We start from the raw sequence: 15,125 nt of genomic DNA on the forward strand, positions 1-15,125 counted from the left end.
GAAAGAAACAATGAGCAAGTAAATTTCATAAAATATCCAGAAAAACTTAACATGTACTAATGCTGAATGAAGTGAATAGAACCAGGACATTGTACACAGTAAGAGCAACATTGTGTGATGATCAACTTTGATTGACATAGCTCTTCTCAGCAATACAGTCATCAAAGACAATTCTAAATGGAAACTGCCATCTATATCCAATGAAAGAAAGATGGAGTCTGAATGCAGAAGAAAGCATACTAATTTCACTTTTTTAATATTTACTTTTTGTTTTTTTTCTCTTTGGTTCTTCTTTCACAACATGACTAATATGGAAATATATTTAACATAATTGTGCATATATAACCTATTTCAGATTGCTTGCTATCTTGGGGAGGGGGAGAGGAGGGAGGGAGGTAAAAAATTTTACAAAAATGAAGGCTGAAAATTATTTCTACATATAATTTGAAAAAAATAAAATACTAATAATATTTTATAAAAAACAACCAAAAATGGCACCAGAACCCAAATCTTATAGGGAATTCTATTTATCTGTCAGCAGGTTGCCTCTCTAGCTTTTGAGGTGAATTCAATGAATGCTGATTAATACAATATGCATTACAAATATATATTATTATTACAAATGTAAGGTTTATGCTATTTCCAAAGATGAAAAAAATCTAATAAAAATTCATTTTTAGCATTTTTTATTTAACTAACCCACAGATGAACTTAAGATCAACTTCTTACAATAGTAAGTTCAATTGGCAAGCACATTACATTATGTTCATTCTTTCATTCACTCATTAAAAAAAATTTCTTAAGTACCTATTATGTACAATGTATTATTCGAATAGGAATCTGAAAAACCTAAATTTTAATCCAGACTCTGACTTGCTATATGACCTTGGATAAGCTGCTTCTCTCTGGATTTCAATACCCCTTCTGCAAAATAAATAAATTGTTCTTTAAAGGCCCTTCCATCTCTGACTTTATGATAATATGCTAATAAGGCCTTTGGCAAGTGTCCAGAAGTCTGGATTGTTGCTCATTGTGATCGGGTCATTGGAAATGACTATACAGTTGCAGAAGTCTCTTCATCTACCTCTTTGCTTTGATTCCACAAGAATCAACGTTAAAGGCCTTGGTAAAATACTATTAGAAGGGGGCAGGGAGCCTTTAGATAGACTTGGCCATTCTTGCCTACAAGAGTCTAACAATTTAATTTTGAAAAGGGCCTTAGTAGGGCTTCCACAGCTATACAGAGTATCAACCTTTATAGTATCAAACCACAAGCATTTATTAAATCATATAGGATCTGGACATACCAAAAAAAAGATTTAATAGACTTTACCCTCAAGGAGTTTAAATTTTATGGCAGGCAACAACATGTATACATATAAGCAAGTACAAAATAAATATATAGTATTGAGAGATCAGGAAAGATCTCATTTTGGGGATGGGGGGAGGTTGCATTTGAGCTGAACTTTTAAGGAAACTAGTGATTCTACTAGGGAGGTGAAAAGAAGGAATGCATTATGAGGGACAACCTAGAAACTAGGAAAGTTGGATGGGTTCAAATCACAGATCCTAGGCATACTGTCAATATGACTTCAGACATAAGAGCTATTATATTATCTTAGTTGATCCTTAGAGTAACTCAGTTTTTCAGTCGTGTTTGACCTCATTTATGGTTTTTCTTGGCAAAAATACTAGAATGGTTTTCCATTCCCCTTTTCAGCTCATTTTACAAATGAAGAAACAGGTCAACAGATTAAAAGACTTGCCCAGGGTCACACAGCTAGTTAGTGTCTGAGGCCAGATTTGAATTCAGGAAGATGAATCACTCCAAGTAAAGCACACACCAATATCTACCTTTAGTGAGACAAGTAATATAATCCACAACATTTTGTAATAAGAAAATGATGCTGAAACTAAGAAACAATTACATAGCTAGTGTTTGAGGCAGAATTCCCATTCAGTTTCCAAACCAAATATGCTATCCATTATGTCCCTAGTCACTTTAATCTCTGAATACCTCTCCATAGCTGCAAAATCTTTTCTAGGCTATTGAGGGAAAATATTTTACAATTGTAAGCTGCTTCTATATTTAGGCATTCAGGAAATAGGGTTTTGAAATTTTTCTGCTCAACATAACTCTAAGTGGAGGGAATGGTTTATCTTACCCAGTTCATACCCACCTGACCTTCACCTTTGCTCTCTGAAATGTTCAACTAGTGCCCCTAAACTTGGAAGCTTCCCCTCACCCTTGGCTCCAAAGAAACATCATCAAGGGGTTCTCAAGATTTCTCGAGTGCTGTTAAGGGAAAAGGAGGTACCAAGAACTATGAGGAGGAAGACATGAGAACTTGACATTAACCTCTGCCCCTTACCTAATTCTAAGACTTCCTGACACCCAGGAATCTGGTGAGAAAAGGAAGAATGAGTTAAATCTGCTAATTTAACACTGGGTCCTTTTGAGAGTTTGGAAAGTGTTGTCTCATCCTGAAGGAATATTTGGTGGACTTTGTATTATCATGATGTTCTGGTCTTTGGTTCATAGGGAAATGAACTCTCTCTCTCTCTCTCTCTCTCTCTCTCTCTCTCTCTCTCTCTCTCTCTCTGGGGGGGGAAGAGAAGTGAGATTGATTGAATTAGATTTGGAAGGAAGAGTCTGTAAAATAAGAGGGAAGAGGATAATTTTCAGCATTGAGCTTTATACTCCTAAGAAAGGTTTGAAAGTTGTGCCCTCTTGTCTTGGAAATTTTCATTTTCTTTATGTAATGCTTAAAAGAAGATTCAACTTTCTCTTAAAAATGGAGACTTGACTTTTCACAAAATCAGTTTCTGAATCCTGTAGTACAATATTGTTGGGGCAAAAAAATCACTAAAATGTGTACCTGCTTCTGTCCTCTAGCATTTCTTTCTCTCTAAAATGGGGATAATAAATAATTGCATTATAATTAGATATAATAAAGATAGCATGTCCCTCATATAGAATGTAAGTTATTTTTCCAGAGCCCCACTCACCTGAACACATACACTTTAAGTGGAGTTTTGGGAAGCAAAAAATGTGCCCAGATATAACTGGAAATAAGAGAGGAAAATGCATGAGACATTCCACAAAAGCCACCTAGTGGAAAAGGTATGGAATAACTCACAAGGAAGAGAAAAGTAGCAGAATCTTAAGACACCAAAACAGTACAAAACAGTACAGAGTTACAGTTACAACTAAAGTGTAACACTGAGAGGAAATGGGTTGGGATCCATGTTTGCAATATCCATAGGTATTTTTATTCAAAAGAAACATCAATCCACCTCTTTTTATAATTCATATTAATATGATTATAATCAATTAAGTTCTTGTTATAAACCAGGCATTGTTAGGGGCTGGAAATACCAATATAATAAATTAAATTCTGACTCAAAAGAAGCTAACAATGATTAGAGGGAAGAGGCTTTGGAAGGAATAAATCTGTGTGGAATCTATTCACTGCAACTCAATAAATACAAGCCACACAAATGGAGATTAAATGACATATTGATAGAGGAATACAGTACTGTTAACTCAACTAAATGGAGGGTGGCAAGTCACTTATCTTAGTCGATCTTTTAAGATTTCATACAATAAGAGCATCAACCCTGGAGTCAGAACGACCTGATTTCAAATCCAGCCTCAAATATTTAATAATTACCTAGTTGTGCGACCTTGGGCAAGTCATTTAAACCCATTGCTGGCAAAAAACATAAAAAAATTTTAAGAGAATCATAAACTATGTGAGGCTAATTTAACCCTACCTTATGAATAAATCTCTAGAACATCTTTGACAAATGACCATTCAGCTTTTTCTTATTTCCTTTTTTGAAGGAAGCTCAATCCCTTAGTGGGCAGAAACTGTTACTTGTCTACTTATTAGAAACCGCTCCTTTGGTAAACATAATAATGCAGAGAATTCTAATATTTGCTAAATATCTTCTTGGATAGAAAACTGAAGGACAGAGAAGAAAAGTGATTGGATCAAGAAGTAGTCCAGTAAGTAATAGAACTTGAATCGGGCTGTCTGACTCAGAATTAAGCACCTGAGACTAAACGTGGAGAAATTCACATCTTCAACTGGATGTTTTGACCACAATAAGTTAAACAGATGGGTGTTTAGGTGATAGGTTTACTTTTTCATGTCTGGATGAAATGAAATAAAGATATGCAAAGAACTTTGTCATTCTTGAAGCACTATAACCATATAAATGCCAGCTCTGATGCTGCTGCTGCTGCTGATGAGGGGCTTCAGGGACCCTGGAAAACAGGCAATCCCCAAACTGAAAGTTTTCATTTCCAGAAAATCAGTGGGGGGGTGGGGAAGTCACATCCAAGTTCTATCCTGCTTGAATTCTGAATCATAAACATTATGAGCATCTATCAATTTTTTTTTTTTTAGTTTTTGCAAGGCAATGGGGTTAAGTGGCCTGCACAAGGCCACCCAGCTAGGTAATTATTAAGTGTCTGAGGTCACATTTGAACTCAGGCCTGTGCTCTATCCACTGTGACACCCAGCTCCCTGAAGCTATCGATTTTTAAAAATTCAATTCAATCCAATCAACATTTATTTTATTCTTTTAGATTTTTCACGGCAATGGGGTTAAATGTCTTGCCCAAGGCTACACAGCTAGGTAATTAGTGTCTGAGGTTGGATTTGAACCCAAGTACTCCTGATTCCAAGGCAGGTGCTCTATCCACTGCGCCACCTAGCCGCCCCCCAATCAACATTTATTAATACCTACTGTATCCCAGGCACCACAGAGCTAAGTAGGTGCTTGGTCTATAAAAGAGGCCGAAGATGGCGCTGAACGCCTGCAAAAAGGCACATGAACATCCAGAGGCACATGGGAAATGCCTAGCGGAGGGGCGGCCCGGCTGACGCGCAAGGGCCGGGCGGGGCTCCCTCAGCCGGGACTTAAAGAAAGCGGGAGGTCAGGGCCTGGGCCCCCAAAATGGCCAGAGCGGGGTGTCTCGGCCGGGGACCAGGCAGGGGCCGGAAGGGCCGCGCGGCAGCAGCCGGAAGCCGCAGGACGCTTCCCGCCCCCTAGAGCCGCGGCTTCCTTAGTCCAATGGCTGGCCGCGGAGCGCGCAGCCGCAGTTCCGGTCTCAACGTCCAGAGGCCGGAACGTCTGCGCCGGGGCCCCGGCGGCCGCCGCGCGAGGCGGGGAAAGGAAAGCGGCGGACCCCGACGCCGGCGGAGCGTTCCGAGATGGCGGCGGCCTCCAACGTCTACGCTTTCCGAGACGTTCGCGCGGTGCCGGACCCGGTCCTGGAGCCTCCCCCGGCCGTGCGAGTGCCGCACCCGGTGCCGCTGGTGATAGACAACGGCTCGTTCCAGGCGCGCGTGGGCTGGGCCTGCCCGGGGGCCGAGCCGGACCCGCGCCTGCTGTTCCGCTCGGTGTGCGCGCGCAGCCGCGGGGCCGCGCGCGGCGGGGGCGCGCAGGTGGGCAATGACCTGGGCAGCCTGGAGCCGCTGCGCTGGCTGCTCCGCTCGCCCTTCGACCGCAACGTGCCCGTCAACCTGGAGCTGCAGGAGCTGCTGCTGGACTACAGCTTCCAGCGCCTCGGCGTCGCCTCGCAGGTGAGGGGCCCGGACCCTCGGCCCCTCCCCCCATAATCCCCCCTACTGTTCTCACATCCCCCCCCAAATTCTCCCAGTTCATCCTTCCTCTTCCATCTCCCCTTCGCTTCTCTCTCCTTTATACCCTTCTGCTGTCCTCGCGTTCTTTTTACAGCTCAACTTCTTCCTCATCTTAACTTTTCAGCAGTTTCCTTGCCATCTCACACTCTCCCCTCCATTCAGTTCTGCAAATATCTATTCACTAGGCATCTGTTTTACGTTGAGCATTGTTCCGGGCAGGGACATAAGCATTCAAAGTCTTCGTGGAGGAAAAGTGACATTTGAATTGGTTTTAAAGGATGGGTAGGAATTTGGCTAGGTGGTAGAGTGAATAGAGAACAGGACCTGGAGTCAGGAAGATTTATCTTTCTGATTTCAAATGTGACCTCAGACACTTAATGACCAGTATTGGGATCCTGGGTGAAGTCACTTCATACTGTTTGCCTCAGTTTCCTCATCTGTAAATGAGGTGGAGAAGGAAATGGCAAGCCATTGCAGTATCTTTGCCAAGAAAATTATAAATGGGGCTATAAAGAGATCACACAATTGAAATAACTTAAAAAGAAATTCACAGACATAGAAGATGGAGGAGAACCCGTCAACCATAGCAGAAAAATGGGGATGGGAAAATGAAGTCTGGTAGAATAGCCCAGTTGGGCAGGATTATAACTTATTGGACTGAATCAATAACTTAAGCATTTGTTAAGTACAGTGCTGGCAATTAATAATCAAAACAGACCCAAATTCATCTTCTCTTTTACTCTTTTTATCCTATCTCAACACAGTACTTCTGTCCTACTCTTTGACAACAGACATGGTTTTGCTAATTCTTTTCACAGAGTAAGTGTTTAATATTTTTCATTTATTTATTCATTCCATTCACACTATAGGCTAGGTTATAGAGGAACTCAAATACCAGTTCACATTCATTCATTATGCAGCAGCCACTGAAAATTTTAGTACATGACTATGAAGATTATTTTAACAGTAGTTTAAGTAAAATAGATTAGACTAGGGAAGGTAGTAAAGAAAATTTCATAGGGAAGTCCATGGCATTTGTTCAAGTGGGTAGAAATGAAGACTTGAATAGGATGGTGACCATGGGAATAAAAAGGAGACTGGTGAAAGAGAGGTAAAGTCAAAGATAACCCTGGTGTCATGAACAAGGAAACCTGGATGAATGCCTGTCAGAACAAATGTTTTTTCACAAGGAAGAACAAGTTTAGGGGAAAAGATAATGAACTTCCTTTTTTTTCTTAAATAAAGACTTAAAAAATATAAATATAATATATACATATGTATTTATATATTTGCATATTTAATTTTCCCCTAGTTACATGCTAAAACAATTTTAGACTTATTTTTTGGTTTTGAATCCCACAGTCTATCCCCCCCCCAAGACAGTAAGCAATCAGATATCGGTTATATATGTGCAATTATATAAAACATTTCCATATTAAGTCATTTTGTCAAATTAAAAGAATGAAAGAAAAAAAAGGGCAGTTAGATAGCTCAGTGAATAGAACACCAGCCCTGGAGTCAGGAGGACCTGAATTCAAATTCGACCTCAGACACTTAATTATTGCTTTGCTGTGTAATCTTGGGCAAGTCACTTAACCCCATTACCTTGCAAAAACAAAAAAGGGGGGGAAAAGTGAAAAATAGCATGTTGCAGTCTGTATTTAAATAATATCAGTTCTTTCATTGGAAGATAGTATACTAGGCTTTGTCATTAGTTCTTTTTGTTTTTGTTTTTTTGTTTTTTTAGATTTTTTGCAAGGCAAATGGGGTTAAGTGGCTTGCCCAAGGCCACACAGCTAGGTAATTATTAAGTGTCTGAGACTGGATTTGAACCCAGGTACTCCTGACTCCAAGGCCAGTGCTTTATCCACTACGCCACCTAGCCGACCCTGTCATTAGTTCTTTAGGATTGTCTTGGATCATTATATTGCTGAGAATTGCTAAGTCTTTAAAATTCATCTAACAATATTGCTGTTACTGTGTACAGTGTTCTCGTTCTGTTCTCCCTGCATCAGTTCATGTAAGTCTTTCCTGGTTTTTCTAAAATGATTCTGTTTGTCATTTCTTAAACAACAATAATATTCCATACCACAGTTTTTTTAGTCCAAGAGTTTATTAAATGCTAAGAATCTTTTTTTCTCCCTCTCATTGAAAAATAAAATAAAAACCCCTAAAACAAATGTTATAGAATCAAGTAAAACAAATTTTTTTCATTGTTCATGTCCAAAAATGTTTCTTTTATCATTCTGAATTTATTTGTGTCAGAAGATGGTTAGTATGTTTCATTTTTGATCTTCTGGACTTGGATTTAGTCATTGTGTTGATCAGAAATTTTAAGTCTACATTATTTTTACAATGTTGTATTTAAATTATTCTGATTTTGCTCACTGCCCTTTTTCAGATTGTTCAAGAGTTCCCAGATTTCACCAAAATCATTCTTTTTCATAATTTCTTAAACATTTTATTAAAAATGTATCATTTATTCAGCTATTCTCCAGTTAATAGAGAATATTAACTCTTCCAGTTCTTCACCACTTTATTTAGGTCTTTTTCCTCTTTCTTTGAACTATTGGATCAAGATAGTAGGGTTATTATTGCTAAGTCGTGGGATATGCAGTTTAGTAGCATTTGGGACATCATTACATCTTACTTTCCAAAGTGGCTGGATCAGTTCACTGATAATACATTACTGTATCTGTTTTTCCTAAGTCCCTCAAAAAATTGTAATTTTCTTGTCACCTTTGCCAATCTTGTGATTAGGAGGTGGAGGCCTTTGAGGCCTTTCACCTACCCACTCATTCTCCTGTTGGTTGGCCTACCGGTTCTCATGAAGTACCCACAATATAGGAGCCTAAAATACCTTTTTGTTTGAAAGTATAGAACGTAATCTCAATTGAATTATAACTTTGCACAATATAATATATAAATTGTGTTGTTTGAAAATGAATGGTTGACAGATTGACAAGGAGAGGATAATTTTCTCTGTCTCACTAAGTTTGATTCAAACTAGCTTGAAAAGCCAGTGTAACAGTTAAGGAATTTAATTTTGCTTTTAAAAAACTATTAATCATCTCTTGTTAACCATTTTCATTTACCTCTTCTTTTCCACATAGGGCTGTGTTGATCATCCAATAGTTTTAACAGAAGCTGTTTGCAATCCACTATATTCAAGACAGATGATGTCAGAGCTCCTTTTTGAATGCTATGGGATTCCTAAAGTTTCCTATGGAATCGACAGCCTCTACAGTTTCTACCATAATAAAAGAAAAAATTTAATTTCCAGCGGCCTGATTGTTTCTTCTGGATACCAGTGTACTCATATTTTACCAGTCTTAAAAGGAAGGTGAGTTATATTTATTGCATTTGAATGAGCTGTAGAAAATTCTGAAAAAAGGAAAGTTACTATAGCAGAAAGAATATTGAAGATGGTTTGTTTTGCTTATATAGATTTCTTTGGGGGCAGCTAGGTGGCGTAGTGGATAAAGCATTGGCCTTGGGAGTCAGGAGTACCTGGGTTCAAATCCAGATTCAGACACTTAATAATTACCTAGCTGTGTGGCCTTGGGCAAGCCACTTAACCCCATTTGCCTTGCAAAAAAAAAAAACCCAAAAAACCCCTAGATTTCTTTGTAAGCAACTAATTTTTTTGCACTTAATAATCTTTTATTTTTTTCCAATTAAATGCAAAGATAGTTTTCAACATCCATTTTTGTAAGATTTTGATTTTCAAATTCTTCTCCCCAAGACGGCAAGCCATCCGCTGTATGTTATACATGTGCAATCATTAGAGACTGATATTTTTAAAGAAATGCATGAATAAAATATTTAAGGGGGAAAAGTAATGGGAATCAAGATTAACAGATTTTACTACTAATGCTGTCGTTAGAGCTCAAGGAGGTCATTGAATGTTTTTGAATCTCATATTTTTACTTTATTTATAAAGTGAAGGAAGGGGATTAGACTTCATGACCTATTCAATAATAAAATTTGTCATTCCCTTTATTTTATATTTTCATGCTTTAGAACTAGGTTTTTAATTTACTATATAGGGTTTACAGTATTCTTTAGTTAACACGGTTTAGGTTATTTAAAGAGTAAAGAAGCTTCAGTTAATCCACTGTTTTTTTTTTGGCCTTATAAGATGCTAATGGCAGTGTTTCCCTATAGGTAAATGGCTATTAATCCTTTTGTATAGTTAAATTAATTCAAATTAGTAATTCCCTTATAGATTTCTTTTTTTTTAAATAAAAGATTTTGAGTTTTACAATTTTTCCCCTAATCTTACTGCCCCCCCTCCCCTGCAGATGGCAGTCTGTTAGTCTTTGCATTGTTTCCATGGTATCCATTGATCTAAGTTGAATGTGATGAGAGAGAAATCATATCCTTAAGATTAAGAAAAATAATGTATAAGAGGTAGCAAAATTACATAATGAGATAATGTTTTGTTTTGTTTTTTAAATTAAAGGTAATAGTCTTTGGTCTTTGTTCAAATTCCACAATTCTTTCTCTGGATACAGATGGTATTCTCCATCACAGATAGCCCCAAATTGTCCCTGGTTATTGCACTGATGGAATGAGCAACTCCATCAAGGTTGATCATCATCCCCATGTTGCTGTTCTTGCTCAGCATCAGTTTATGCAAATCCTTCCAGGCTTCCCTGAACTCCCATCCCCAGATTTCTTGAAGAAAATATCTTGAGGTTCTTAAAAAAATCATACACTCTTAAAATATATTCCCTCAGTAAATGCAACATATACAATCTCAAACCAAAAGAATTGCTAGAATAGGCAATCTTATTTAAAAAAAAAAGAGAAAACCATCAGTCAAATCCCACACTGATGCCTGCTGCAAAGTGTGATAGTACAGTCTAATTTATTACCATTTTTTTCTTTTGTTAAACCAATAATTATTCATTAGGTGTACACCTTGTCCTTAATTTTGTGCTACAACATAATGATATACTACCAACATACATCTGCAATAACTACTATAGTAGTATTATCAATAATAATAATAATAATAATAACTCATTTCTATTGGAATTTAAATCAAATCAGTAGGCATTTGTTAAGTCTTATTATGTGCCAAGTACTAGGGATACATAGAAAGGCAAAAATAGACTATCATTAAGGAGCAAACAGGTTTTTTTTAGGGTTTTTTTTTTTGTTGTTGTTGTTGTTGTTTTTTGCAAGGCAATGGGGTTAAGTGGTTTGCCCAAGGCCACACAGCTAGGTAAAGTTTTAGTGAGGCCGGATTTGAACTCAGGTATACTGACTCCAGGGCCGGTGCTCTATCCATTGTGCCATCTAGCTGCCCCTGGAGCAAACAGTTTAATGGAGGAAGATAAGGTATAGGATAATTATTTCTGTTTCTTTACTACTTGCTGGGAAGAAAAATATCACTACTCATGCTGTAATGTGTTTAGGCACCAATCTGCCTGAAACAAATTAATTGAATTTATCATTATATCCAAGCCATTTCTGGTTTGGTGAGAAAAAATTCTAATCAGAGTATTCCCCAGTGCCCTTTAAAATAAATCTATCCCCAGGCAATATGAGGTGACATTCTTGAATAAGAAAGGATTATAATAAAATAGTGTGTGGATTAACATTCTAGAATTTCTGGAATAATTAAACCTATAACCCATTCCTTCCTGGACTCCTCCACTATTTCTGGAGTTAAAGAGACCTCTCCCATCATAAAAGGGCAGTAGGTGGTACAGCGAATTGAGTGACTCTTCCTGGAGTCAGGAAGACTCATCTTTCTGAGTTCAAATCTGGCCTCAGGCATTCACTAGTTATATGACCCTGGGCAAGTGACTTCATCCTGTTTGCCTCAATTCCTCATCTGTAAAATGAGCTAGAGAAGGAAATGAAAAACCACTCCAGCATCTTTATATCTTTGCCAAGAAAACCCCAAATGGGGTCATTGAAGAGCTGTACTAAACTGAATTACAACAACAGCAATTTCCTTTCATAATCTCTTCACAGTGAAGTGTGATGGGTCCTTAGGTGGGGTGGTAAAGATGTGAACCAGATGAGAGTTGAATTTATCCATTTTCCTAAGAAAAGCATTTTTTTTCCTTGACATATCACCATCTTTCCAGGGGGCTTTTCTCAGCACTATGAAGAAAAACTTTAGAGAAGAGTAGTTCTGAATTTCTCTTACGGTAATAAATTCCCAGGCTTCTATAATTTCACATTTACTTGAGAGATTCTACTTTAAAATCTTTCTTTAGTTTGGCTATAGGGCCATCTCCAGTTGTCCTGATTTATCTGTTCCCAGATGGCTCTGGAGGAGAAAGTGAGGCTGGTGACTTAGCATAGCCCCTCCCTTCCCTCCAAATCCAGTTCAAATGCTTGTCATGGCATGACCTCCCTGTTTTCATGGTCTTCTTCAGGAATAAAGGACAAACGTTCCTATAATTAGATATTTGTAAAATCATGCCTTTAGGTTTTAATTTTCTTTTTTAGTTAATTTATTTTTTCCAATCACATGCGAAGGTAATTTTCAACATTCATCCTTATATGCAAATTTTTGAGTTCCACATTTGTCTACTACTCTCCCTTCCTTATTCCTACCCTATGACAGCAAGCAGTCTGATATAAGTTGTACATATACAGAATGTTTAATATTTCCACATTAGTCCTGATGTAAAAGGAAAAGTTAGAACTAAGGGGCGGGGGGAGGGAACTATGAGCAAGAAATAAAAAACATAAAAAAAATTTTTTTAAAGTGAACATAGTATGCTTTGTTCTGCATTCAGACTCCATAGTTTTTTTTCTCAGATGTGGATGGTATTTTTCAAAACAGGTCACTCAAGATTGTCCTTGATCACTGAACTGCTGAGAGAAGTTGCTTCCATCATCTCATATGTATCTGTTAATGTGTACAATATTCTCCTGATTCTTCTCACTTCACTCAGCATCAGTTCATGCAGGTCTTTCCAGACTTTTCTAAAGTCCCTATCTTTAAATTTTTTTAAAAAATTATTTACCCAAAAAATTGAAAGTTAGTATAGGAGAAACTTAAATTAGACCAACACCTCATACCCTATACCAAGATAAGATCCAAATGGATACAGGATTTAGACATAAAAAAACCAATATTATAAGCAAACTTGAAGATCAAAGAGTAGTTTTACCTGTCAGATCTATGGAAAGGGGAGCAGTTTATGACCAAGGAAGAGATGGAGAAAATCATTAAAAACAAACTAGATAATTTTGATTACATTAAATTAAAAGCTTTTGCATAGATAAAACTGCTGTAACCAAGATCAAAAGAAATATAGTAAATTGGGAAACAATTTTTACAATTAGTATTTCTGACAATTCATTTCTAAAATATACAGAGAACTGAGTCAAATTTTCAAAAAAAAAATTCCCCAATTGACAAATGGTCAAAGGATATGCAAAGGCAATTTACAGATGAGGAAATCAAAGCGATGCATAGTCATATGAAAAATTGCTCTAAATCATTACTTATTAGAGAAATGCAAATTAAAGCATCTATACCACCTCATACTTCTCAGACTAGCCTATAATGACCAAAAAGGACAATGATCAATGTTGGAAAGGTTGTAGGAAATCTGGGACACTAATAACTTTGTTGGTGGAGCTGTGAACTCATTCAACCTTTCTGAAGAACAATTTGGAATTATGCCCGAATGACAACAAAAAGTATGTATACCCTTTGATCCAGCAAAACCACTATTGGTTCTATACCCTGAAGAGATTATGAAAAAGGATAAAAACATCACTTGTACAAAAATATTCTTAGCAGCCCTGTTTGTGGTGGCAAGGAATTGGGAATTAAGTAAATGTCCTTCAGTTGGGGAATGGCTTAACAAACTGTGGTATATGTGTGTCATAGAACACTATTCTGTTAGAAACCAGGAGGGATGGGAATTCAGGGAAACTTGGAAGGATTTGCATGAACTGATGCTGAGTGAGATGAACAGAACCAGAAAAACATTGTACACCCTAACAGCAGCTTGGGGATGATGACTAACCTTTATGGACTTGCTCATTTCATCAATGTAACATTCAGGGACAATTTTGGGGTATCTGATGGAGGATACAGGTATATTCAGAGAAAGAATTGTGGAGTTTGAACAAAGACCAATGACGATTACCTTTAATTTAGAACCCCCCCCATCATCTTACTATGTAGTTCTACTATCTCTTATACTTTATTTTTCTTCCTTAAGGATATGATTTCTCTCTTATCACATTCAACTTAGATCAATGTATACCATGGAAACATTGTAAAGACTAACAGACTGCCTTCTGGGGTGGGTGGAGAGGGAAAGAAGATTAGGAGGGGGAATTGTAAAACTCAAAATAAATAAAATCTTAAAGAAAAAAGAAATTCTTTATCCAAGCGCAGGAGAACTAGTTTGGTAGCATCTGAGTGTCTCCTAAATTTAAAAGGTACCCACATATGAGCAGCATGGAACATGAAAGCACACTGAATTTGAAAGAGCCAAAACCTGGATTCAGATTCTAGATTTGCCATTTATGACTTTTTTTTTTTAAATTTGGAACAACAGTTAATTCAGTTCCCTCCTTTGTAAAACAGGTGTGAGGGGAAAGAATTGAGGCTGGATAAACCTCCAAGGTTGCTTCAGTTGCCGAGTGTGAGCCTGTCATCTCTCTGTGGATTTGTATAACTTAAACAAAAGCATTAGGCTTTATTCATTAAGTTACAGAGTGAGAAGATTGCTGGGCTGCAGAGACCTGGGACTAAACCCCACCTCTCTGTCCTGACATGTGACCATGGACAAGGTACTTGACTAATAGAAGCCTCAGTTTCTTTACCCTCAAAAATGAGGATTAAATATGTCTTTAAAATGCATTGTAAATCTTAAAAGTGCCATCTATTTAAGTGCCATCTCTCAGTTGAAGTAATAGTGTGGCGATTAAGGCAAGAAATCAACCTATTGTTACTGTATACTGATCAGATGATATCCAAACTGCTATGTTCACTTATGAGTACCATATTTTAAGACAGGGCTATCCAATCTTTTAAAAGTTTTTATTGAAACAATAACAGTATATTTTGAGTTGCCATTTTAGCAAGAGCTCTGCGATAACTTGGCTTCATTTACTCAATCATTGAGCAAACCCGCAGCGGGCTGCATAAAATTGCACTGTGAACTGCTTGAAACCTATGGGCCACATTTTGGACAGCCCTTTTTTAAGAGGAATGTTGATTAGCTAAAGCACACCCGGAGAAGGACCATGATGATGGGGGAATCTGGAAATTATGTAATATAAAGTACTTGAACTGTTGGAGTTAGTTAACTTTGCAAAGAGAAGCCAGGCAGGCATTAAAGTTGCCTTTGAATGTTTGAATGCTCAGAAGAATTTGATTGATTTTTTGGAGATGTAATAGGTTGTGTTAGTCCAAAGGCTTGGTTAAAACATCTCTTGAGGGAAACTCTTGAAGTAATTTATACTTTGTGT

The 15,125-nt window shown here is 37.5% G+C and overlaps 1 protein-coding gene across 3 annotated transcripts in view; it reads left to right on the top strand.

Annotated features, from left to right (window-relative positions):
• Positions 1 to 5,186: 5,186 nt before the first annotated feature.
• Positions 5,187 to 15,125, top strand: part of ACTR5 (actin related protein 5) — a 52,283-nt gene continuing 42,344 nt past the window's right edge. Inside the window, exons 1-3 of one of the 3 annotated variants that reach the window (XM_074211960.1) lie at positions 5,430 to 5,597; positions 6,422 to 6,476; positions 8,771 to 9,000. In XM_074211960.1, coding sequence (XP_074068061.1) covers positions 5,467 to 5,597; positions 6,422 to 6,476; positions 8,771 to 9,000 — 416 coding nt within the window. In that variant the 5' untranslated portion in view covers positions 5,430 to 5,466. Of the gene's footprint in view, positions 5,598 to 6,421; positions 6,477 to 8,770; positions 9,001 to 15,125 lie in introns of all 3 variants that reach the window. The other 2 variants (XR_012473698.1, XM_074211959.1) reach the window with 2 other exon arrangements.

The sequence above is a fragment of the Macrotis lagotis genome, chromosome 1 (genome assembly GCF_037893015.1).
Source record: "Macrotis lagotis isolate mMagLag1 chromosome 1, bilby.v1.9.chrom.fasta, whole genome shotgun sequence".
NCBI lineage: Eukaryota > Metazoa > Chordata > Mammalia > Peramelemorphia > Peramelidae > Macrotis > Macrotis lagotis.